Below are 24,871 nucleotides of genomic sequence, written 5' to 3' on the forward strand. Positions count from 1 at the left end.
AGCGACCTAAATTTTACCTTTTTGGTTTCGTCTCGATGAGCACTTTCAGATGGAAGTTCAAAAATTCACCACAGGTGGCGTTGCGATAGCGTCAAAATTCATCGAAATTCAAACTTATTTTTCTCAAAAACGACATTGTGCAAGTTAATGAAATTTTAGAGTGTTGTAGTCCAGTCTAGGACGTTTCCAAAATGGTGCGTAAGTGCGCTGTGATTACAATAGAACCGGAGATATGAGGGGTCAAATTCACGAAATTCAAAAAATCATATCTCCGGTTCTATGTGACCGATTTTGATGAATGAGGGCTTAAACGAAAGATCTCACCAAATGTTACAACTTTCCAGAACACTTGAACTTCGTGAGACCAACATCAGGAGCGCCATAGTCGAAAAACCATTTTCAATATCACAACCTCAATTTTCTCGACTGTCGCTGAACCGATTTTGATGATTACTTCGACATAATTGTAGAGAATATTCGTATCTACATTTCGTCCATACATCATTTTTTGATCAGATAATGCGATCTGTCCGATTTTACTGTTTAAGTGTGAAAAAAATGACTTTTCCCATAATAACGCTTTGAAACCACTCAGATGCCAATTTGACTGCCTCTACTCCACCAAGACACTTAAAATAGGGTTTTAAATGGAAATTCTCAGAAAATACAACAATTCTTTCATATAGTTGAAGTTCACCAAATGAACACTTGGGGCGATCTGGTCGAAAAAACGAGTTCAGAAACAAAAAACCGCGCTTATCTCGGCTTCTGAGTAATCGATGAGATCATGTTCTATGGGAAATAGAGAACTTTCTGGTTTACGTTTCACCCATATATCACTTTTCTGCCAGTCCATCCAAATCTTTGATATTTTGGTTTAAATACAAAATTTTATAATTTCACGAATTTGATTCAATATAACTGAATGGCTTCCCACAATTTCAGCTCTAAATCGAATTTGCATGCTTTCCGAGTTAGCTCACATTAAGAATCTCACCTACATAAGCCGGTTAGGATTATCTGTCCCTTTATTTCACAAAATTGACGGGACACGTCATCCATTATGGTTTCCCGTGAAGTTGGTAACAATTATAAATATTAGAAGAAGAAGAAGAAGTAAAGAATATTGACAACAATTTGCTCTAAAAAGTTTCCGGAAATTTTTTAATATGACAGCCGGAATCGCTGGAGGAATTTGGGAGGAATTAGACAGCCATTTTTTTCGGAGCAACACCCAGAGCTGCCATTTGGAACAACGCGTCATACGAAATGTTGTGAAGTAAAATCTTTGTAATGTAAGACAGAAGAGTTTTATTATAAATTTAGTGTATGTGAAAAGTTCAACTACGATTGATACTATTAAAGTGAAATTTGCAAGGTAAAAGGCATAGAAATGTACTCAAAATAATCACGCCGGTCAACAATTTCCTTTTTCTCTCTCTACACATGAAATATTCAAAATTCTTACGATATTTTATTTGCAATTTCAGCAGTACTTTAAAATGGCCCTACCGCCCAACTATAAACAAATTGCGATGAATATGCCAAGTGGTGGTTCACCTTCTCGTGAGTCCATAGAAAATCATACATTTAAGATGAGACCATGTATTACTCCTGAATTGCTTTTATATAATTATTCTGTAGCATGAATAATTATTAAAGAACGCATTTTTCTATTCACACTATTATCGACATGCATATAACTGCAATATGCTTCTCTGAATTGTTTAATAAGTTACTGATATTGTCAGAAAGACAAAGTTAAGACATAAATGTTGATTGGTATACAAATAAATAAACAATACTACGAGATTCAACCCTAAATAAAAAGAAAAAACAAAATTATAAAATTTATTCTAATAAGTTTATTTATATTAAAATTAGTATATATAATATAATACTAATCTTCTATAATATTTTAGATTTTGATTAGTAATTTTGACTACTGCCAAAATTGCTAATCAAAATCTAAAATATTATAAAACAGAAGAAGCGGTTGATTAATATCGAAATATTATGTTTTTTAAGCAAAAGTTTTATTATCTAAGTTACGAATATGCACTTAAAATACTATTACAAAAAATCATATTTCTTCAATATTTTGGTTTCTAAATATTTGTTTTATTAAATTAACTTGATGTAAAACGCATGCATTTTTGTATATATTGCATGAAAATATTGCATAATTCTCTTCTCATTAAGCTGTTCTTTGCCTCTAGAAAGATAAATCAGAAAGTATGTAAAAGGGATGGCAAAACATCCCAGGCTATACGAAGTGCTTGAACTCGTGACTTAGATGCTATACCTCAAAAGTACTTTTACATCATTTAACTTTTGGTAGATTACTGACTGACGACAAATAGCATAAAAAGGTCAAGGAGATGAACTCCCTCCGGATGTATCAGTGGGTATTATCCTTTCAGGACAGGAAAACACAAAATTCTTTGCAAAAGCTTTCGACACTTTAACGCGTCTTCCTCAGTGGTCAAATCTATGTTTTGTCTCTGAAATTTTGTCTATGCTGACTATCCACTACTTCAAATGAGGATTTACAGGGAAACTTGGGAATTCGTCGCATGTAGTCCTTCTTGGATATTGATTTGAGGCCAGTTGGCCTCAGATTTGAATTTTGGAATAAATTTAGTTATTGCGGTTATGAGCCGATTAAAATTCCAAGACTTTTCCAACGAGCCCAAACATGATACCATTCGATTGATAAATGCACTTTCACTTTTAAACTTTTGACCTTGAAAAATCGAAGATCCACTAAGTCCACGAGTAGACAGCCTTCCTCGTAATGTGGATGCTTCTTCCATGCTCTCAGTTTTTTTTGGGCAGAGGCGATGCATTTATATAAAGTTTTTATAAGAGTGAAAATGTCCTTTCCTGACATTCAGTTGCTTGCACCGGGCAGGACTCGAACTCACAATTTTGAGATTCGCGTCAGAGATCTCATCCGCCCAAGACTCAACGGTCTTGCCTATATTGCGCCCGTTATTGGGATCCCCCCGTAATTGGGAATGACCCAACGGTATTTTCATATAAAGACGAAGGATGAATTCTCTAAAACATATCCAAAAATGAAAAAAGTTACACGGCGCGTTTTCGAGCAATCCCAAAAAACGTGGTTTTAGAGTGGTGGGGGAAGGTTAGGGGACACTAAGGGGCATGTTAATGGTCCCAGTGTCCATTTATGCGAAGGGAGAGGGGGTTTCTCGAAGGTCCAAATCTCTACCTCTAATCGCTTGGGTCGCTTGGGTTCTAATCGTGGTAACGGTCGGACACACAGATATACAGACGGACAATGTGACGTCGGTGAAATCAAAAACTCGAAATTTCTGATTTCCAAAATTTTACCAAATATAGGGTAAGTGTGCCAAATTCCGTCCAGCTTGCAATTTCGGCCACCTTTTTTGTTCCTGAAATTTCCATGAACTTTTAGATTTTACGTACTCTAGAGATTATACAATGCAAAAGAATAACAAAAAATGTAGCTTCGACAAACGAGATGACATGAAAAAGACATTGGAAGAATTCCTGAAGGGCAAGGAACTATGAGAATGAAGGTGGCCGAAATAGGCCACCAAAGCTATGTCTATATTTTTATTCATTTTAAAATGTATTAAGAATTATTTTAGAGTAAATAAAGACGGTATACTCTTTACATGGCTCCCAGCAACACTCTTTCAGAAGAAAGAATAAAAAAAATCAATTTGTATTTAAAATATTACATTTCAAACTTGAAACTTTGACGCTTGCATGCAACTATGCCGAAATTTGGCACACTTACCCCACTGGTCTGGCAATAAAATTACGGGAAAATTTTGTAAAATAATTATTAGCTTCTTTTAACATATTCAATGACTATTAAAAATAACACGAATCATTCATAAGAACTGAAAATCAGTTTAATGAAAAATATTTGAAAGAAACTATTGTCTATTTGCTTTTTATTTAAAATATGAATGCGTAGAATTAGTGCTACCTTTATTTGTTTTATTTCTTTAGATATGATGTCGCCTGTCGCACCGGTTTCTTTCAACATTCTCAAAGGTAAATTTCGTATTTTTCCAATAGGAAAAAGTAATAAATTCGATTATACTTTTACTTTTTGCCCACATTTTTATTGATAGACAATATAATGGTAATTCTTCCTTTTTCTGTAAACTTGATATTGATCTGAATTCTTAAATGCTTTTATTGCTTTTGTATTTATTATGATGTAAATTCTATGTTAATTTTACGTATACATTGTTAGTTGAAAGATAAATTAATCTAATTCATATATTAAAATTTCTTTAATATTTCTATAAGAACGATTGCGAGCGTCTGGAGGAACATCATCAAATGATCGTGGAAAAGATAATGCAAGTCCTTTTGTACATTCATCTCACAGTAATCCCGCATTTACACCACAAAAAGTTGGCAAGGGTGGAGTGACAGTAAGTAAATTTATATGAATGAAAAAAAAATCCTAATTCACATTTTTGTTTTTACATTTTATTAAGATGGATCCTCGAGCACCTAAACCACCCAAACCACCAGAGAAGCCCATAATGCCGTATATGAGATACTCAAGAAAAATTTGGGACAGCGTGAAGGCAGCGAATCCCGAGCTCAAACTTTGGGAAATTGGAAAAATTATTGGACAAATGTGGCGTGATGCATCAGACGCAGAAAAACAGGAATTTATTGATGAGTACGAAGCAGAGAAGGTAAAGAGAATATTTATGTTTCCAATACCTGACAATATTGATAACGATTCTAAAAGTGTTACATATGTTTCAAATTGAAAAAGCATAAAAATTATTAAATAATATTTTAGGTAATATATTTAGAGAGTTTGAAAAATTACCATGCTACACCAGAGTATTTGACATGGTATCGGTACCATTCGAATAAATTGAAAGGTACAGCCAATAAATAATGCAAATGTATATTGCTAGTGTTTGTTCACATAAAGTTTTAACCACAATCAATTTCAATCATTCGTTAATAAAATTTTAAAAAAAAATCTTGTGTGGTAAATGGAAATAATTAGAAACACCTTCTTCACAAATGACACATCACAAAATCACCAAAAACGATTGATAATACACCAAAAATAGAACAAAAAATATATTTAATATTTCATTACATTTAGTCTGTATGCTCACAATGTTTTGTTTCAGGTTGAATACGAGAAAAATTTGAAAATATATCACAATTCACCTGCATATTTGGCATTTTTGTCTGCTAAAAGCAAATCAAAGCCTGGTACGTGTACGTGTGTAGATATCACAATTTTGCCTCATTAGCTTTTTATACTAAAAAAAAAATACATAATTTATTTTACTGTGCTTTAAGTGTTTAAGGCAATGCTTTATGTATTTTGAAATACTGTGTCCCTTTGTAAGACTTGTTTATTTTTTTCAATTGTCCGATCAATCAGCTGGTGCAGATGGTGATCCACATGAAACACCACGATCAAGCTCAAAAAGTCAACAACAAGAACGTCGTATTGATATTCAACCGGCAGAGGACGAAGAAGATCAAGATGATGGATATTCCTTCAAGCACGTAGCATACGCACGTTTCTTACGCAATCATCGTCTCATTAATGAAATATTTTCTGATGCTGTGGTCCCTGACGTGCGGTCAGTTGTGACAACTCAGCGAATGCAAGTTCTAAAGCGTCAAGTTCAATCGTTGACCATGCATCAAATGAAATTGGAAGCTGAATTGCAACAAATTGAAGAGAAGTTTGAAGCAAAGAAACGTAAATTTGTAGAATCCAGTGAACAATTTCAAGAGGAATTGAAGAAAGTAAAAAAAAAACTATCTATTTTTGTAACAATTATGCTTTAATTTTTCCCCGTTGCAGCATTGCAAACCTGCTGTGGATGAAGAAACTTTTCAAAGGATGGTGGAACGACAGTATGAGGCAATGCGCCGAGAAAGAATGCGTCAACTTGAAGAACCCAACTCTTCCATTGCAAGAACTCCTCATCCACCAAAAGTGGAAGAATCTGAATCATCTGTGGCACCACAAGCAGCAAATAATACCACAGCATCTCCTCCATCGGATTCCCAACCATCTCAACAGTCAGAAGTAAGTTATAACAAAATAGTAGACAATAAATAAATATAAATGACACTGTATATAAACTCACTTATAACACACATTTTACACATTGATTATATAGGATGATGGCATTTCTTGTGGCCTGGGCCTGTCTTTACTTTTAACTCTTTCGTCTCTTTTGGGACTCTAGTACCCAAAGAAGCATATGCATATTCTATGAAAAACAATGTTTTTTTAATTATTCAGAACAGATAAAAATCCTATTCTTGTGGATGATTACAAACTATAAGGATGTCCAAATGTAAGATATTTTTTGCAGGACCTCAATTAATTCCTGAGCTTAGATATTTTTGATTAAAAATTGTGAAATTGGCTTGCAGCATATGCTGCGGTCCGGAAAGAGTTAACCTCGTCGCAATTTTTGTCAGAAAATCATTCCCAAAACCATGAAAATGTGATATGTTATCACAACACATCAAATATTTTTAATTTTAAGGTTTTTCGAAATGATTTTGTGACATTTTAAAATTTTTTCGAGGAGGCCATAGGTAAAGACAATGGCCACAATGCCGCCACCCTACATCAGTCGTTAGAAAGTGCATCAGAACCAGAGACTTTTTCATATTCTTTGTTCATATTGTTGTATATAAAAACAAATATCTCTTCAATAATATAATAAATACAATAAATAAATATATAATAATAAATAAATATATAAGAAATATAATAAATCTAGAGCTAGATTTCAAAACTGCAAGGCAGAACTCATTTACTGTCCTGAGGCCTTTAATTTTAAAGTAATTGTGGGCAACTTTAAATCTCTGTTTTTTTTTAGCTTAAGATTTTATCATCAAAAATTTTCATTCATAATAGAAAATCTTTCATCTTCGATATTGAATATTCAACTAAATATTTACGTTTATATCAGAATTGAGGGGAATGTCAACAATAATATGTAACAGTTTGCAATTTGAAACTACCCAGCGAGCACCAAATGCTAAGCTTTTTCAAATCAGCTGAAAACATATATTTTTTCAGCTGAGCTCTGCTGACCTCGAAGTTACACTAGCGATCGCAGTGGCAATTAGTCAAAGTTATTCTTTTTCCCCAATCGAGTGAGAGACTTTAATGCACTTGGTTTTTGTCTTTGCTGAGTTGAGTAGAAACATTTGACATTAAAAAATAAAGCAAAAAATTTAAAATTCACAAAAATTTTAAAAAATCATATTTATAATATATTTTGAATAATATGTATTCTTAAACCTTTTCCGACCAATAAATTTAATTTTTTTATCTAATTTTATCAAAAAATATTGTGAATTCATTTATAAAAAAATATACTACACCTAAATTAAAATTGCATTGCCAAGAATTCTTGTCCGCTGTGATTTTAGAAAATTAATAACCCAAGAAATTCTTGGGAATTCTCAAGATATTTTGATATTTAATGAATTCTAAATTCGAGAAATATTGAAAAAACTTCGGAACCTCATGGAAATACCAAGAAGATCAAGAACATGTAGAATTTAGAGCCTCTATAATTTTTATTTAATGGTATACACAGTCTACTCAAAATTATTTGAAATGATTTCCAACAAATTAGCATATTTTCCTGACTTTAAAGGTATTTAAAAACTCTCTTCTAAAAAATATAAATGCATATCTTTTTAATTTAAAAAATGAATCATCAAATTGAATAAATTTTTCATTTAAAAAAGAATACGTACAGTATTAAAAAAACGATAATTATTGGTTTGTTATTTTACCACGATAATAAAAGTAGTTTTTTGCGTAAAAATACGCTTTAGAAAATTTATAATCGAAAATTTATAAATAGAAAAGTGCAGCATATACATTATGCATATGCATCGTGCACGGATCATACATTTATTTCACTTGTAAAATATAAAACATTTTATAACATAAAAAATATATATTTTCCGCATTTGCCGCAACAAACAAAAACGCTTTTATGTAAATTTTTCAACTTAAATTGTGATAAAACAATTATATTTTATTTTGTAGTATCCATAGAAATTTTTTTTTAGTATTTTTAAAAGGCATTATTGAACTCATTAACTCTTTCCGGACCGCAGCATATACTGTAAGCCAATTTCACTTTTTTTTTAAATCAAAAATATCTTTGCTCAGAAATTACAGTAGACTCTTTCTCAATCGGGAATATGGGGCAAAATGTCATCCGGTTTAGCGATAGAATTGAGCGTCAAAGCCTTTGTAAATTCCACAAAGGGCGCTCAATTATAAAGAATCACGATAAAATAGGAAGAACTACAGCGAATTTGAGCGAATTAGGTTCATAATTAAACGTGAAAATTGTCAACAAAATTCGTCGCCCGATTGAAAAAGATCCGATTGAGTGAGAGTCTATTGTAATTGAGGTCCTACAAAAAAATATTTTACATTTAGACATCCTTATAGTTTGTAATCATTCACAAGAATAGGATTTTTATCAGTTCTGAATAATTAAAAAAAAAGGATTGTTTTCCACAAAGTATTCATATGCTGCTTTGTGTACTCAGAGTCCCAAAAGAGGCGAAAGAGTTAAGTGGGGGAGTCACAAATTTTAAATGGATTTTTTTAAATGCATCTGGAACTTTATTTACCATAAAAAGTTAAAAAAGTAGAAAAATCCTGTTTCAAGATCAATTACAATAGTTGTGACCGACTGTGAGCATAATACATCAATGGCTGTTCCATGAAAGATGCCAATATTTAATTGCGAAAATTGAGGAAAATATGCTTTTTGCAAAAGAAAAAACATATTTTTCATAAATAATGAATAATTTTATAACCCCCGACTGAATATTTGCTCAGAAAAAAATATTTTTTTTTCTCGGGAAAATAATGACGCAATTCACTAAAAAATGCAACATTTTTGGTCGGGAGTATGTTTAATACTCTTATTTGACCATTCTCTATAGGCAGCATACCGCAGCATAATTCCTATAATAATATAAGTAATAAAAATCGTGATTATAATATCCCCCAAGTTGATAAATAATTTCAGGGGAAATTCCAAGTCCATTTTGACATTTTGAGAGAAAAAGAAAAAAAATGAAAGAGAAAATTTGCTGCTAAATGCTTCCTGGCGCCATCTACCGGCAGTATTTAGTTCTGCCATCATCCACTGCGAGCGCTAAACAGTGCCATTTAGCAAAACTTATATAAATATAGGGGAAAGGCTCATAATTTTGTCCAGTTTCTTATTTTGGTCACTTTGAGGATAACATTGGACACTAAAAATAAATTGATTAAAATGATCGATTTCTATTCCAATATTTGATGAACAATGAATTCTATCTAAATATTTGTTCTTTTTGGAAGATTTTAACACTAAATACGTTAAATTTTGAATATGACTTGAATTGAAATTGCTTTGTTGAAAATTCAGTGTGAGCAATTGCTTACGAGAAATATGACAGAACTTCGTGGCTTACTTCAGTTCTTATTTAGCTGTGGTGAAGTACTAACAATGTTTCTTCGGTTTTTTTGAGTGATATTATTGAATATTCATTGAATATTGTGTTGATTCACGTTAGTGGTGATTTGTACATTTGACTTGAAGTGAGATTTGCCTTGTGAATTAGATTTTTCGTGTGAAAAATGGGAAATGTTTTATGACATTTACCAGTGAGGTGATGGCTCTTATTTTGGACAGGTGTTTTTCTCACGAAATTTCGTGAAGTTTTAGCCTTTGTGATGACTAGGTTGGACAAATACCTGGAGAAACAAAGGAGCATCATCTCTACGAAAGAAATGTAGCGAGAAATGCCTTTGAAAGGCCCCCGAAAAGGCCAGGGAATGAGCGAATCCGCACGTACTTGGAGTATCGAAGTCAACTTACTTTAATGAATGATATGGAAAGTTTCCGGGCCTCTTGTTACATTCTGCGTTTCCCTTACATGAACAGGAAGAGGACTTGGTAAGATTGGTTCATGAAATGAAGAACAATGGGCATCCTATTGAGGCGGATTAGCTGTCCAAATTTACAGCCAAGTTGGCCAAATTAATAAACAAGTTGTCCAAAATAAGAGCCAAATTCACCTCTACATATCAATTCATTTTTAAATGTATGAAAACTAATTTTAGTAAAAATGAGATGATAAATAGCTTGCCAAATTTCTAAACAATCCTTCTGAAAAGAAGTGTAACAAAAAAGTCAGTTAGTATTGAAAATATCGCACTTCAAACTTGGAACATCGATGCATATAAGCAGACTGTCCAAAATTATGAGCCTTTACCCTATACCTAGTTCTTTCAGTATAAACATTTTTTATTGGATTTTTTTAACCAAATACGTACTTTTCATTTAGAATTTCAAAAATTAAATTGGAAGAATTATTACATTTATATTTAAATTCGAATATCTTGTGCTTATAACTCCATTATAAGGATTCATTTAACTGCCTCTCCCTATCATGGTTCCGGTTCATTTTAACTCTTTCCGAACTGCAGCATATGCTGCAAGCCAATTTCACAATTTTTTAATCAAAAATATCTAAGCTCAGGAATTAATTGAGGTCCTACAAAAAATATCTTACATTTAAACATCCTTATAGTTTGTAATCATCCAAAAGAATTGAATTTTTCTCAGTTCTGAATAATTAAAAAACACTGTTTTTCACAGAATATTCATATGCTGCTTTGGGTACTCAGAGTCCCAAAAGAGACGAAAGAGTTAAGAAGAATTTCGAGATATTTTTTCACTTCGTTTTCCTATTTTATTTTTTATTTAAGCGATACAAATATGAATGTAACTAATAATTAAATTTTATTGAAATGATTTTTTTCATTAAAACTAAATTTTATTGGACTCTTTTGAATTGAACTATTTATAAGGAAGCAAAAATATTGTGTGGCAAATATGTTAATTTATCTATGACAAAGTTATATAAAATTACCTACCAAAATATGCTCACTTCATTATTTCTTTTATTAACGATAAAGGGAATCAATATGTCTGTTGGAATAGCAAAGGGAAGGTTTTTAGCTGAGATTCGTTACAATCTAAGCGTTTATGGTCCAAGAAGCTCGTCAGATCTTGCCCGAATTTTTGGATTTATACGTTTTGACATTACGTTAAAAAAGTTAAATTTCGACAGGTGGCTAGAAATTGGTGATACCAGATCCACTCCTCACCTTCCGCAATTTTGGAACACCACCAAAATATGTAACGATCTCAAATTTTGGTATGCTATAGCTGGGTCCTTTCGATTAAAAAAAAAAAATAAGCCTCCCGGACTACCCTGACCCGAGTTACATGGGATCAAAAATGGAATTTTCAAATGGCCATATCTCTGGTTCTAATGTTCAGAATTTGGAAAATTTTGGTGTTTTGGAAAGCTCTCGTGGACTACTACAACTCTTTTAACACAATAACTCCCTCCGAGTTAATTGCAAGTCCAATTAATCGCAAAAACGATTTTCAAAATTTTGATGTCGAATTTTTCGAAAACTAAGCGATTATTTCTCTTTAAATTTTAGTATGTTGTAGCTGAGGTCGAGACCTTTCCAACGGTGGGTCGATCTCCTTCCTCGATGTTCTCTGATCTGAACTATAACGGGACAGCATTTTCGGTGTTTATGAAATAATATCGATGAAATTTGAGTATATTTTATCTGTGATTGAGACCTTTCTAACGATGGGTCGCATCCGTCTCTTCTTCACCTTTCTGTATCGCAACTCTCTCTTTTTAATGTTTATTAATGATCTTTTTTCGAATCGCGTCTAGCTAATGTTATTCGTTTCCGTCTCCGAAAATAGCTTGCTTGACGCGATTCTTCAACTCTAAAATTTAATTTAATTTTTCTAGTATTAGGTGAGATTCTTAATAATCTCACCTACTATGGTCCTAACAAAATTTCATGTCGTCCGATCGAGCTCAAACTTGGCCAAAATGTGTTTCAGCACTTCCTGATCACGAATATATATATGTGGCTAATTTACGTTCCCGGCCGGCCGGCCGGCCGCTCTTTGGAGCTTAATAGCTCCTAAACTAAAAGAGATATCGACTTGCGGTTTTCGGCAAAGGTTATATATCGGGTGAAAATTGCAACTTGGTGCATTGACCCCCTACCCCTCCTTCCGCCATTTTGAATACCCCCTTTTTTGTTTTCTCAATAGCTCAGCCCCTATGGCATCGATCGGGCTCAAATTTTAGTATGTTATAGCTGGGCCTTAGGGCTTTCCAGCAATACCAAACTTAAGGTCCCCCGACCTCCCTGACCCGAGCTATAAGGGTCCAAAAAAAATTTCTTAAAATGGCCATAACTCCGGTCCTAATTGTCAGATTTTAAAAAGTGAGGGCTTTTTGAAAAGCTCTCATGAAATGCCACTTCCCCTTCTAACATCACAAGTTCATAAAACCACCGCAAGGGGCTCTATTATTAAAAAGATTTTTCAATTTTCTAAATTAAATAACTCAAAAATTCCATTGTGCATCGGGCTGAAATTTTAGTATGTTGTAGCCCTTGATTATACCTATCAAACAAAAAATACTTAAGTCGATCCATAACCCCTGACCCGAGCTATAAGGGGTCAAAGTTCGAATATTGACCGGCCTCTATCTCCGGTTCTAATTAACATAGCGACCTAAATTTTACCTTTTTGGTTTCGTCTCGATAAGCACTTTTCAAATGGAAGTTCAAAAATTCACCACAGGTGGCGCTGCGATAGCGTCAAAGTTCATCAAATTTCAAACTCATTTTTCTCAAAAATTCCTTTGTGCAAGTTAATGAAATTTTAGATTGTTGTAGTCCAGTCCAGGACGTTTTCAAAATAATTACGTATTATTCAAGGTTTTCAAAAATTATGCACACTATCGAATCAGAATTTTAAGCAAAATAGTGTTTTTCACCATTGGTGTAGTTCAATAAGCTTTATATTATATGCATTTATATGCTTTTCCTCAATTGCAATGCTATCAGATGACTGTGCTACACTTTATGCAGGTAAAATAAACTCAGACTGTTGCTTTTGTTGCACATTTAAGGTTATTGTTTGTTTAGCAAAAATGACATTATAAGTTTGACTATAGGGGAAAACGCGCTACCTTCGGACGATTTATGCTTCGCAATCGCAAAAATCATTTTCTTCAATGTGTTATAAATGAATGTGGCCCATCAGAATACTATTTTAAATAGCTAGTCAAATGCCTCAAGTTTTCGGAAAGGGCTATAGGTGAAATTCATAAGGAAAATAGAGAATAAATTGAATTGTACAAAGCTTAAAGTATCCGAAGGTAGCAGGCTTTCTTTCTTTAGCCCTTTCTTTATTATTATATATTCTTTATTATATAAATTTTCTTTAGCCTATGGAAACAGATGCTCCTACAAAATGTAATGATCCGCTCGATACAAAAACAAGTGATACACCACACGTTGCTCAAAATATTTCAACACCTTCCAACAACTTGGCAAATGCTTCGAAAGCGTCAACACTTAATGCAAGTGGAGCTCTTACTACTGAGGAGTCGCAATTAGTAGATTCTCCACAGTCTCAGTCAACACTTACACCGCAATCTGTTGGAGCGAATGCATCACTTGAATCCCAAAGTCAGCCAAATCAATTTAAATCAAATGAAACGGAAAAAGCGGATGTTGAATCTCCTGCAAATCCACCCAATTCATCTCCAAACACAGAACAAAGATCTGAAACTGCTGGACCTTCGGTAACTATACAGAAACACAACAAGTAGAAAGCTTCGAAATTAATGTCTTTCTTTTTATTTATTTTCCTAGCTTCACCCATCTTATTCACCCGGAACACCAGCTGTATCTTCTGCTCCAACCCACACGAGTCATGCCCCTTCAACATCAAATACAGCTCAAGTGGCTCCACAGCCACCACAAGATCCTCAGGTGTCTCAACCACCGACACATCATCCTCCACCGCCACCTCCACATCATGTTGCGCCTCATAGCCACTTATCTCACGCAGGCATTCCACCTCATCCTGGTTTACCATCACATCCATCTTATGGAGGATATCCTCCACCTCCTGGAGGACCTCATCGTGCTTCCTACTATGCACCATACGGTGGGGCACATCCACAACAACCATACACATATACATCTTACCCTTATCACCAATACGGTCCACCACCACCGTCTCACTACATGGGGCCACGTCCTGGCCCCCCACCAATGCATTATCCAGAGCACGGAGCACCACCTCCACAAAGTCATCAAGTACCAATAGATGCAGCTCCTCCCCTACATTCGCCGTATCCTTCGCAAGCTGGCCCGTCACCAACAATGCCTACTCCAGCCAGCACAGTAAACAACGAAGAAGGTATGAAGTTGTGATATTCTTTGAATGAGAATTACCCTAGTAGGGGAGGGTGGGGCAGTTTCACCCCTAAATTGCAAAATGGATTTTGGGACCATTTTGCAAAAAGATGATAAACAGAAGTAAAACTTTGTATATTCTGTGAATTATGCCCAATGCACAATAACTTTTATTTTGTAAACATGTTTTTGACATTTCAATAAGAATGAATGAAACAGAGATCTAGTTATCTCGTTTTCTCTCATAGGAAATTTTGAAAACATATTTACAAACAAAAGTTATTGTGCGTTGGGCATTACAGTTGTGTTTAGGGTTAATAAAAATAATAACAATAATCCTTTAATTTTATTAGTCTATTATGGAGAAATTAATTTCACTTGAAAGGCAGAATGTGTGAAAGTCCCCCACTGCGGGGCACTTTCAAGATAAATATGAGGCAATTTTTGAGAAAAATAAAACGTGTTTATAGGAAACTTGCGATATCAGAATTGATTAAAATTACTATTTTAAAGTCTTCTAAGACTCTAAAACCTAAAAATATAATCAAACAAGAACTTTATAACAGAATTTGAACACTAATTGATCATACATAGAAAATAAAATATCGCTAGAGATTTCCAAGCGTATTTCTCATTAATTGAGCAGTTTTCTTTGAATTTTTATACGAATGAAATGTCTTTTGTAGTGCTAAGCTAATTCTGTACATTGTTGGGTCATTATATCGCTTTAGAACATGTCCTTTTTAGTATAACAGTTTTATAATAGTATTTCAAAGTTTTGAATTTTTATAATACTAAAAAATTTACAATATCTTGCTGAAAACATTCTGAAAATATATTAACTCTTTCCGGACCACAACATATCCAGTGAACGAATTTCAGTAAAAGTCACTTTATTGTAACTCTTAGTGGTCAAGTTGGTCAAGTTGGTCCGCCTCTGGGAAATTGGAAAACTCATGGGAACTCACGTCCCCAAAAGAACGCAAAGGATACAAACTTCAATTTTTCCAAAGCCAATATTATCGATTTTGTAAACTATTTGTGAGTGTCAAAGGACTTCTGTACGATGTTGATAACTAAAACAAGGTGAATTATTGACCAGTATCTTGTGGGATGTCCAGGAAGTGCTAAGAAAGACACCCAGCTCCTGCTTGCCAACAGATTCCTCATAATATTTTACACATAACACTTTAAAACACATTTCTTTCAACACGATGTTATTGTAGACACATTAAGCTTTTTCAAAAGCATAAAAGACACTTCCTGAACAATGAGAATTCACCAAAATCTGGAAGAATAGGAAAAACTTCCTTGAAAGCAATCTCCGTCGCTGCCAAATGTCAAAATTATCTTCCATATTGGCAAAAATTTCGCTCCCGCTTGGAATTTTGTTATTTGTCAAAAAGCAAATGGCGGGCATTGGTGGGATAACCTTACATTTGACCTCTAGATTTATGCGGACGAGAGTTCCCATCAAGTTTGAACAAGTTTTTTGAAAATTTATGAAAAAATTGTTTTTCGAATTTTTGTATTCTGTAATTGTTAGTTATCATACTTATTGGCCCCGAGAGGTTTTTCCTTATTCTGGTCTACACAGAGAATAAAAAGAGGTAATTTGGTGGTCCAAAGGAGACAACTCCCAGTGGAAATGCGCCAAAAAGTTGGATAGCCTTGGCGCCTAGCCCCTTTTTGACCAAAAGAGACCATTAATAGTCAACAAATTGGTTAGTGCCTGAGTCAACCAACATATTGTCAAATGTTTACCTGTTTGGCCAATTAAGTGGTTAATCTTGGCGTCAAGCCCCTTTTTGGATCAATGGAGATCATAATGGTCAACAAATTGGTTAATACCCACATTAACTAACTTTTTGTCAAAAGTATGCTGATTTTCTCTCCTTTTGCCACCTTTTTCATTAAAAGCTTCTCTTTTTGTTTGTTTTATTTTTTTTTTATTTCAAATGATATTGGATATTATGTGCGTCGATGTAGTCCAGAATCATATCAACAAATTCGTCTCTCCTATATTTGTCAAACTTTCCATGCCGAGTATAATATTCTTTAATATTATTGCTCCCTGGCATAGACATCAGAATGTCTTCCAGGTGGATCGAAAACCATGTTGTTTTCGATTTACTTTGTATTTGTACTGGATTGGACACATTCTGGCAATGTACATGGCACTCCCTCATACACTCTTCCGGATTTAGAGAATCCGGAAAGGCTGCGTTCCACTTCCTCCAATGTGATTTGAAAATCACTCTTGTTGCGTCAGAGGGTAAGAATGCCTCTATATCCATCAAATCAGCATTCTTTAAGATTTCCACAGAGACTTTTTTCGCTTTAATTAGAAAAAAAATAAAAATTTTCAATAAGACTCCTGTGACTTTGAGGTTATATTTAACATATTACCTAACAAGCCTTCGTAGAGTTCTTCTACCCCAAAATTTCTACACAATTCCTGGAGTTCAGCATCCTCCACTTCTTCCTCACCAGCAACACTCATTTTTCCACTTTAACTTAAATGTACAAACGTTTATTCACAACACCCACGTTTCTTTCGCTCACGCTCTAAATGAAAATGCTCTTGTCAATTGACAGAAAGAGACAGATATAATTTTTTGACAAAAGGAGACAAAATCGCACTCCAATGGTCAACAAGTTGATTGACTGCGGATTGGACTACCCAAGACTACCAATTTTTGTCTCCATTTGACAATTTCCGACCTCAGTTTGTCTCTCTTTGACAATTAATAGTTTTCTTTTGTCTCCAGTTGACAAAAAGGAGACAATATCGCACACCAATGGTAATCAAATTGGTTGACTACAAATTGAACTCCGTGGGTTAACCAACTTTTGTCTCTTTTTGACAATTTTCGACCTCTTTTTATTCTCTGTGTAGAAATATCAAAAAAGTCACAATATCTGCAAGGAAGCAGAAAATCGAAAATTCACGATTTTTCACCAAAAATGTCTAAGCTCAGGAGTTAATTAGGATCCTGCAAAAAATATCCTAGATTTGGACATCCTTATAGTTTGTAATTATCCAGAAGAATCGGATTTTTATCGATTCTAGGTAGTCTAAAAAAATTGTTGTTTCCATGGGTACCTAGTGTCCAAAAGGAGACGAAAGAGTTAAAACAATTAAATTCATAATTTTTAAGCACTTAAAAAACACTGAAAGATTTTTTTTTAATTATTATTATGATTTTTTAGAAATTACTACTTTCAATAATTTCGAACTTTATCGACAAAACAGCTACAAAACGTTTTCAATGATCATTTTAAGTTAATTTTAATTAAAAAAGTAAATTGTTAGACACTGGAAACTTCTCAGTGTGCTTGCATGAAATTGCCCCTCACGCACTTTCGAAACTCAAATGAAAATTATCAGAACCGTCTTAGATTTCATTCAACGCTAAGTGCCTTATAATAATCATAAAACTACTGGTAATTTAATACAATTATGTTACTTCTATTCCATTCCTTTCAAAGGGATAAGAAGAATATGCAAAAATTGAAACTGCCCCGTCGTTAAACAGCCCCACCCTCCCCTATAGAAAGACTAAACTAAAAATACTAAAATGTTTGACCCATGAATGGAGCTTCTGGGTGTGGAATTAGGCTTAAATTATGGTATTTCTGTGTTAGACAGGAACTGAAGAATTAAATTGTAGAGTAGATTTTTATTGAGACACTTTCTACTTCCAATAAATCCAAAAACGATTATGTCTCATTATATGAAAAGGATATTTATCGCAGATTCATTTATTTGTTTCATTCAAAGTAACATGTTATACATTCAATTAACTTTAGAACGCGTCTTCTACACTGTTCTTCTAAAAAAAATTCGTGATCGTTTGTTTTTTCAATATAAAATTAGAAACCTATTTTTTGATTGTCACCAAGACTTTTTATGTTTTTTTTTTTAATTTCACCTAATTTTTAATGCTCACTAGAGTTGTACAATTAGTTAGCTAAGAAAATAGTCTTTGTTAAATGTGCTTAAAAGTAGGTCAGATTATGAATCTGTAACTTTCTACAAATCATGCAGCGGAATCACAAAGTTCAAAAAAAAAATTCACAAATTTGCAAAATTAGGATGTATCTTCAAAGTGAAATTTTAAAATATTGTGATGACATTTCCAATGTCACTTTACAATTTTAATGTTTCAAAATTATTGTTGCTACTAAAGCGTTCTAAATTGTGTTTTTGAATTAGTTCATATTTACCACTAATTTGATCTATTTATTGACAAAAAAGTAGACTTAACCCAAGGTTTAAATTGACCCAAAATATTAATAAGTTTTCACATCTAAAACATTACTATTACTCGCATTAATTTCACGTATTAATGATATGAAGTTTAATTAAAATAAATTTTTGAGAACCAAGACCACTTTTTAATCAATAAATGGACCAAATTCTAAATAGAGTTTAAAAACTATGATCAAAATTTCATGGGAATCTCCAACACTCAATGATTTAATTTTGTTTCAGAACCGAAACGCGACCCAGAGGAGAATCATGATAAGAAAGATTAAATATTTAGTTTTAGAATTATAAATTAGGTAAAATTATATAAATAATTTAATTTAGAATATAATTTTATCATTTTTATTTATATATTGACAAAATTGGGAGATGTATTTCTTAAATAAACATTGCAGGAAATATATTAAAAAAAAGTATCCATAATCACAAATATTTTAGAAGATAAGGGAAAAAACCACTTTATGTCATACCATACCTCATTTCATGGCGCCCCTAATATATTTATATAATTTTATATAATTTCGTAATGCAAAATCGAAATGCACTTCTAAAATATTTTAAATAAATAATTAAAGAAAAGTACCAATTTATTATGGATGGCATTAAATGGTTTCTCTACTCTATATATATCAAATCTAAGTAAATGAAATAATAGTAAATAAAATAAAATAAAAGTGTAACAAACATTTAAATTAGAAATTAAATTCTTTTTGAAAGTTGTAGTATAGATGTTTAAAGTTTAATATTGGCATTTTTCTTTGCAAAAAAATTTAAGTAAAAATTGTATTAGTTTTAAAAGATGAATCGCATTAAAAAATCGTAATATTCAAAGCCTATAGGGTAGATACCCCGATGACGCCACTACGCCATTTGATGTTATCTTGAATAAAAGGGTTCAATATATATTACGATATTTTTGTATCATTAAATATATGCATCAACCATTATTGTATTTATTTCATAATTCGAAAATATTGTAATTTGATAAAACACTCTTTTATTCAGTGTTTCGGGGTATCCACCCTGGTAACTTTTCACTAAAGGGCGTCAATTTAAGATATTAATTAAAATAATAATATTAACAAATCGTTAAGGAATATACTAATATCGTATAAAAATTAAAGTGAGAAAGAAATATTTTTATTTTCAATCACATATTTTATAAACAGTATCACAATTAAACTTGATTTCCTAAAAATGAATTGAAAAGCTTCATTAAATCTTTATTGAAGAAGATTGTTAAACAGGCATGTTTATCTCTTATTGTAAGGCATCAAAAGGAATTTAATAAAATAAATTTGTGTGGAACTATGTACAACATTTATTGATTATTGCACTCTTCTGAAGATAATTTGTTTGGGGAATTAATAGAAGGAAGATGTAATTTCTTTGCGCGTTCAAAAGCTTCAATAATGCACGATCTAAACAACTTCTGATGCAATACATATGCACTGACGTGACCAGCGTCCAAATATCTCACTTCAGCTCCAGGCCAAATTTCTTCAAGTGATGTACAATCCTCACGTGGGACATAAGCATCGTCTTTGGCACAAACAGCTATGATTAGAGATGTGTCATATGGCATAGAGAAATTCTTTAAATGCGTGCATTCATCCATCACACCGCGCATAAATTGTAGTGCCTCATTCTCCCACCAAGCTTTTTTTCCAGATAATTCAACTTCATTGCCATTGTTGTCATCATGTGCCGTAGATACATCACTATTTGGCATTATATAGCTCATAAGTTTTGTTGTACCATCATAGAGAGCTGTAGTTATTACGTTGCCCGTTGTTGGTGGTTCATATACAAGCAATCCATTAGAAATGGCTAGAACTTTCAAAGCATCCTCCACAGAATTCCCTTTAGGCAGTTCACGAATTTTCACAATTTTGATGTCTTCAGATACTGAAATTGGTTTCAGTCTATATCTCTGTTGTGCCTCCCTAATCTTTTCGTTCAGTTCATTTACTTCTTGAGTTGTTAAGCGTCCTTTATCTCGTGATAAAAGTTTCTCAAGCAAGGCAGGGGACAAATTGAGTGTGTTATTGGAACGATCAACTCCAAAAATATCTTTTGTTTGATACTCCCGGGATTCCTTAATATCTTTTTGTAGCTCCTTCATAGATTCATTAAAATGCTTTACAAAACGTTGTCCTGCCAAGAACGCATCATCGACAATTGTGACCATTTTAGCTAGACGTTCACGGTAATTTCCATCTGCAAAATACTGTGTCTCTAGGATATCCCAATTTATTGACTGTGTCATGACTCCTTGGGTGAATACTGACGATGCTGTTGACCATGATAGACACGGGACTAGAACCAATGGTTTATGCCAGTTTGTTGCTGCCACAGACGCCATCTAAATTAAATTAAATAAATTTCAGTATGTCGTATAGTCATTTACAGATAATTATTTTGTTTAGTTGCATACATGTCCACCCATAGAAAGACCTGTAATTCCAAGTGGCCCATATCCATTCCTTTCGCACCAATGTAATAAAACCAAGCATTCTAGTACTAAACATCCTCCCATTACAAATATATCGGACACATTATGCAAACTGGAACGTCTAAAAAATGAATCAATGTTCATAATAAAATTCATTAAAAAAAATTGATTTGCAATAAATACTTTTGATCTTTGGGTTTTCTGACACCATAGAACGGGTTCTCTAGAATAATGGTACCAATGTTTCCCTCTTTTAGTAACGGCTTTGCTGACAGAGTCCTTCTTTTCCAGTAATACTGAAATAAAATAAAATTATTATTATATTTTTGGGCTTCTTGGGTTTTAGCTGAGATTCTTTGCAATCTCAGTTTCTGTGGTCTGAAATGCGATCTCATCATATCGGATTCAAAATTTGCATATTATACATATACACGTTTTGAACCTCATAGATTACGATTTTCGTTACATTTGGCCGGCCGATTCAACATAGTACAAATACAAGCCCTTCTGGCGAGAAAACAGAAATAGATATGGACAACCGATTTTTGGTAAACGTTTAATATAAGGGTGGACGACATCAGATGGTGATTTTAAATCCATCCCCCCTTCCACAACTTTAGAACTTTCTCGCCATCCCCAAAATTTTTTTTTCACAATATCTCAGCCCCTATGGTATAAACCTGTCTCAAATTTTAGTATGTTAAAGCCGGGCCTAATACCTTTAGATTAGAAAAAAATTAAGCTCCCCGAACCAGTGTATATGAAGCAATTTTTCTGCATTTTTAGTATTTTGTATCTGCATCAAGATCCCTCTGACTATAGGTTACATCTGAAGAAGTCCGATCCGTCCCTATACGCCAGCGAACTAAACTTCAACTATATCCTTACTATATCTGTTTTCTAAACATTTGAGGCATTGGACCAGAAAATAAAAAAAAATATTATAATGGTCCAAATTGATCTTATAACACATTGAAAAAATAACATTATTTGTGCGAAGCATAAATCGTCCGAAGGTAGAGCGCTTTCCCTTATATAGGGGGCAAGCAATATCTACTCTTAAATCTAATATACTTAGGAGGTGACCTGCTTATGCAATCGACTGGTGTGGGCTCCAGACTGTCGCGAGCTCTCCGCACTATGTCCTACCACTTGTACGACTCAAGACGAACTCACGTTCGTACTCACTGAGATCGTACGATCGACTAAACCAGAGGTGTGCAAGAAACCGTTGAAACTGAATTAACGTCAAATGAAACATGTGCGTCAATGGTCAAAGCGCTACTATAACAAACTTATTTTGACGTTAATTCGGTTTCAACGGTTTCTTGCACACCTCTGGACTAAACTATTACAGTCGTCTCCACCATCACCAGAGGCGCTGCTGGCCTAGAAGGCAGACATTGCGTCTTGAATATTTAGGTTTGCCTCAGCAGAGCATTTATTGCTATAAGGCGGGAAATTTAAGCTCTACACTTATACCAAAATTCACCGGACTTTTTATTGGCCTTCTATACTCAAACTATTTAAAGTAAAAAATGACCAGTGATAATAAACCCAGATAAGCTTATAGTACCTAACATTCTTTAGAGGCAACCCCAGAGCTTACAACTCGGAATGCTTAAAAATTCGATTTTAAGTTGAATTTTTGGGGTAAAGAATCGCGTTGAACCAATTTTATTCATTTCGGCCCGCCAAGAATAGTGCTCGACGCGATTCTTTATCCATAAAATTTAACATATAACCGAACTTTAAAGAATTCGATTTACAAATACAGTAGACGCGTAGAGTCTTCTAAATTCGAACGCTCGGGGGGTATTTTTGACATTTCTCACCTCCCAAATTCGAACGATTTTTTCAAAACTAACGAAATTTGTGTGAGATTAAATTGTACTTTGAATTAAATTCCCGTACTTACTCACAAGTCTTAGTGGTAACATACTTCCTTTTCATTTTATACGATCATAATGTACGTAAACATTCAGGAATAAGCACATAAATATGATTTTCAATCATCCAGAATACGATTTTTTTAACATAACCCCACAATTGACATTTTGAATCCAAACGTCGTTCGAATTTGAGAGGTTCAGATTTAAGAGACTCTACTGTACTTAAAAATATAATCACCATGGATTAAGAAATGTCATGACTTATGTCCAGTGCACAATAACTTTTGTTTTGTAAACATATTTTTGATATTTCAATGAGAGAGAATTAAATGTAGATCTAGTCATCTCGCTCTTTCTCATAGAAAATTTTGAAAACATGTTTACAAATAAAAGTTATTGTGCCTTGGGCATTAGGAGTGGCAATTGAACGTTTAAGTCTACGTAAATATTAGAAATATCTCGAAAAGGTTAATTTTACCGGGCTCGGTAGGTTTAGTGTTAAGAAAATAGATCAATTTTTTCTTACATGATCTCCAGTACCAGCGAGATGTATGCACATTGGTTTAAACTTATCGTCATTCCACTTATGGGGTAGAATAACTTGAAAATGGGCTTCTTGGGAAGCTTCTGGAACTAGGCCAGGTAAGTAGAGTGAAAATGGTGTTACAAATTTTCCTTCTAAAACACGACATTCTGATGTTTTCTCGTCCTGTGTAAAGAAAAACCAAAAATTGTTTTAAAATATATTTTTCCAACAGGATTCTGTTCAATTGTCCTTTTTGTGAATTTACTCACTTTTGTTATCTCCACGGGATAGTTCGATGGCACAAGATATCTGCAACGTTCGCGATTTGAAATAATTTTGCGGAACTCAAATAATCTGAAAATAGATATTAGGATTTTTTTATTTAAGTTTGTTTATTTGCATTGTGTGTTCTTCAAATTCAATGTCATTTTATGCCCAAATTATCACCCCATTTATGACGTCATATGCAATATGTAAAAAAAAGTTAAATGCAACATATTATTTAGTTAATGAATTTAGATACAGCTAAAGTAGAAATTTTATACGTCTCACAATTAATTAGTAGAGCTTCTTTATAAGTTAAAAAAAGGAAAATTTCTTGTGACATAACCTCACCTTTGGAGATTTTCAGGTTTTCCCCAACCTTTGCAAAAGAATTTAGTCAGCAAAAGACTCCGATAGAGACCATCCAAACGACTGGGTGGCATTTTATTCCACAAAAATGTATGGATATGATATATGGCGTTGTTTTCAAAGTAAAACAAATTTAAAATAATTCACCTTTTTTCACTATATTTTTTGACACTTTAATGTAGGGTTGAGCGGGTTGAGCAATAACGAACGAATAATAATGCAAAATTTACTCGTTTATTACTTTTTTACGTTCTGAACTTTTTTCTTTCCCTCACAGTTTTCTTTCGTAACTATTGAAATCCCAAGAAGTCGTCCTGTTTTTATCACAAAATATATTTCTTTGTGTTTGTAAAATGCACTATGAATATATTTCTAAGCATGCGCAGTAGCTTTGTTTACCACAAATTTATCAAAATAGTAGTTTATTATTAATACGTTTTTATCTCTTCGCGCTTTTACGCAACTTATTTTCACTTTATCACGACTATTTCTTTCAAAACGAAATTTTAAGCTCAAGAAATGGAAAAATTCAAATTTACCCAAAATCAGGTTAGGCCAGCGGTGGCTCCTCATTCATTAGTAATTTTTAACAAAATTGTTTACTGTCGATGTATCTTATAATAATACCGGATTTTGCGTATATTTTTAATGCAAGGGCCTTACTTCCTTACATATGGGTTTTCTGTAAATATTTTTCCTTCAGCTGCATGTTGATATG

The 24,871-nt window shown here is 33.3% G+C and overlaps 2 protein-coding genes across 8 annotated transcripts; one reads left to right on the forward strand and one right to left on the reverse strand.

Annotated features, from left to right (window-relative positions):
* Positions 1-1,198: 1,198 nt before the first annotated feature.
* On the forward strand, positions 1,199-19,958 carry LOC129798375 (SWI/SNF-related matrix-associated actin-dependent regulator of chromatin subfamily E member 1). 7 transcript variants are annotated; one of them, XM_055841495.1, is made up of 12 exons: positions 1,199-1,378; positions 1,491-1,566; positions 4,009-4,053; positions 4,315-4,442; positions 4,509-4,715; positions 4,826-4,910; positions 5,432-5,805; positions 5,864-6,091; positions 13,013-13,036; positions 13,396-13,755; positions 13,826-14,378; positions 18,873-19,958. In XM_055841495.1, the coding sequence occupies exons 2-12, from the start codon at positions 1,503-1,505 to the stop codon at positions 18,914-18,916; spliced, it is 2,112 nt and encodes a 703-aa protein (XP_055697470.1). In that variant the 5' UTR covers positions 1,199-1,378; positions 1,491-1,502; the 3' UTR covers positions 18,917-19,958. The 7 variants fall into 7 exon arrangements, with proteins under 7 accessions (XP_055697470.1, XP_055697469.1, XP_055697471.1 ...); XM_055841494.1 differs by lacking the exon at positions 4,826-4,910 and adding an exon at positions 5,172-5,256; XM_055841496.1 differs by lacking the exon at positions 4,826-4,910 and adding an exon at positions 5,172-5,256 and having other exon boundaries at positions 1,494-1,566.
* On the reverse strand, positions 19,766-24,808 carry LOC129798376 (protein ABHD18). Its single transcript, XM_055841501.1, has 6 exons — positions 24,136-24,808; positions 23,790-23,874; positions 23,521-23,703; positions 21,286-21,398; positions 21,085-21,223; positions 19,766-21,012 (listed from the first exon to the last, which is right to left on the reverse strand). The coding sequence occupies exons 1-6, from the start codon at positions 24,225-24,227 to the stop codon at positions 19,969-19,971; spliced, it is 1,656 nt and encodes a 551-aa protein (XP_055697476.1). The 5' UTR covers positions 24,228-24,808; the 3' UTR covers positions 19,766-19,968.
* Positions 24,809-24,871: the final 63 nt, after the last annotated feature.

Source organism: Phlebotomus papatasi, chromosome 1 (genome assembly GCF_024763615.1).
Source record: "Phlebotomus papatasi isolate M1 chromosome 1, Ppap_2.1, whole genome shotgun sequence".
NCBI classification, from domain to species: Eukaryota; Metazoa; Arthropoda; class Insecta; order Diptera; family Psychodidae; genus Phlebotomus; species Phlebotomus papatasi.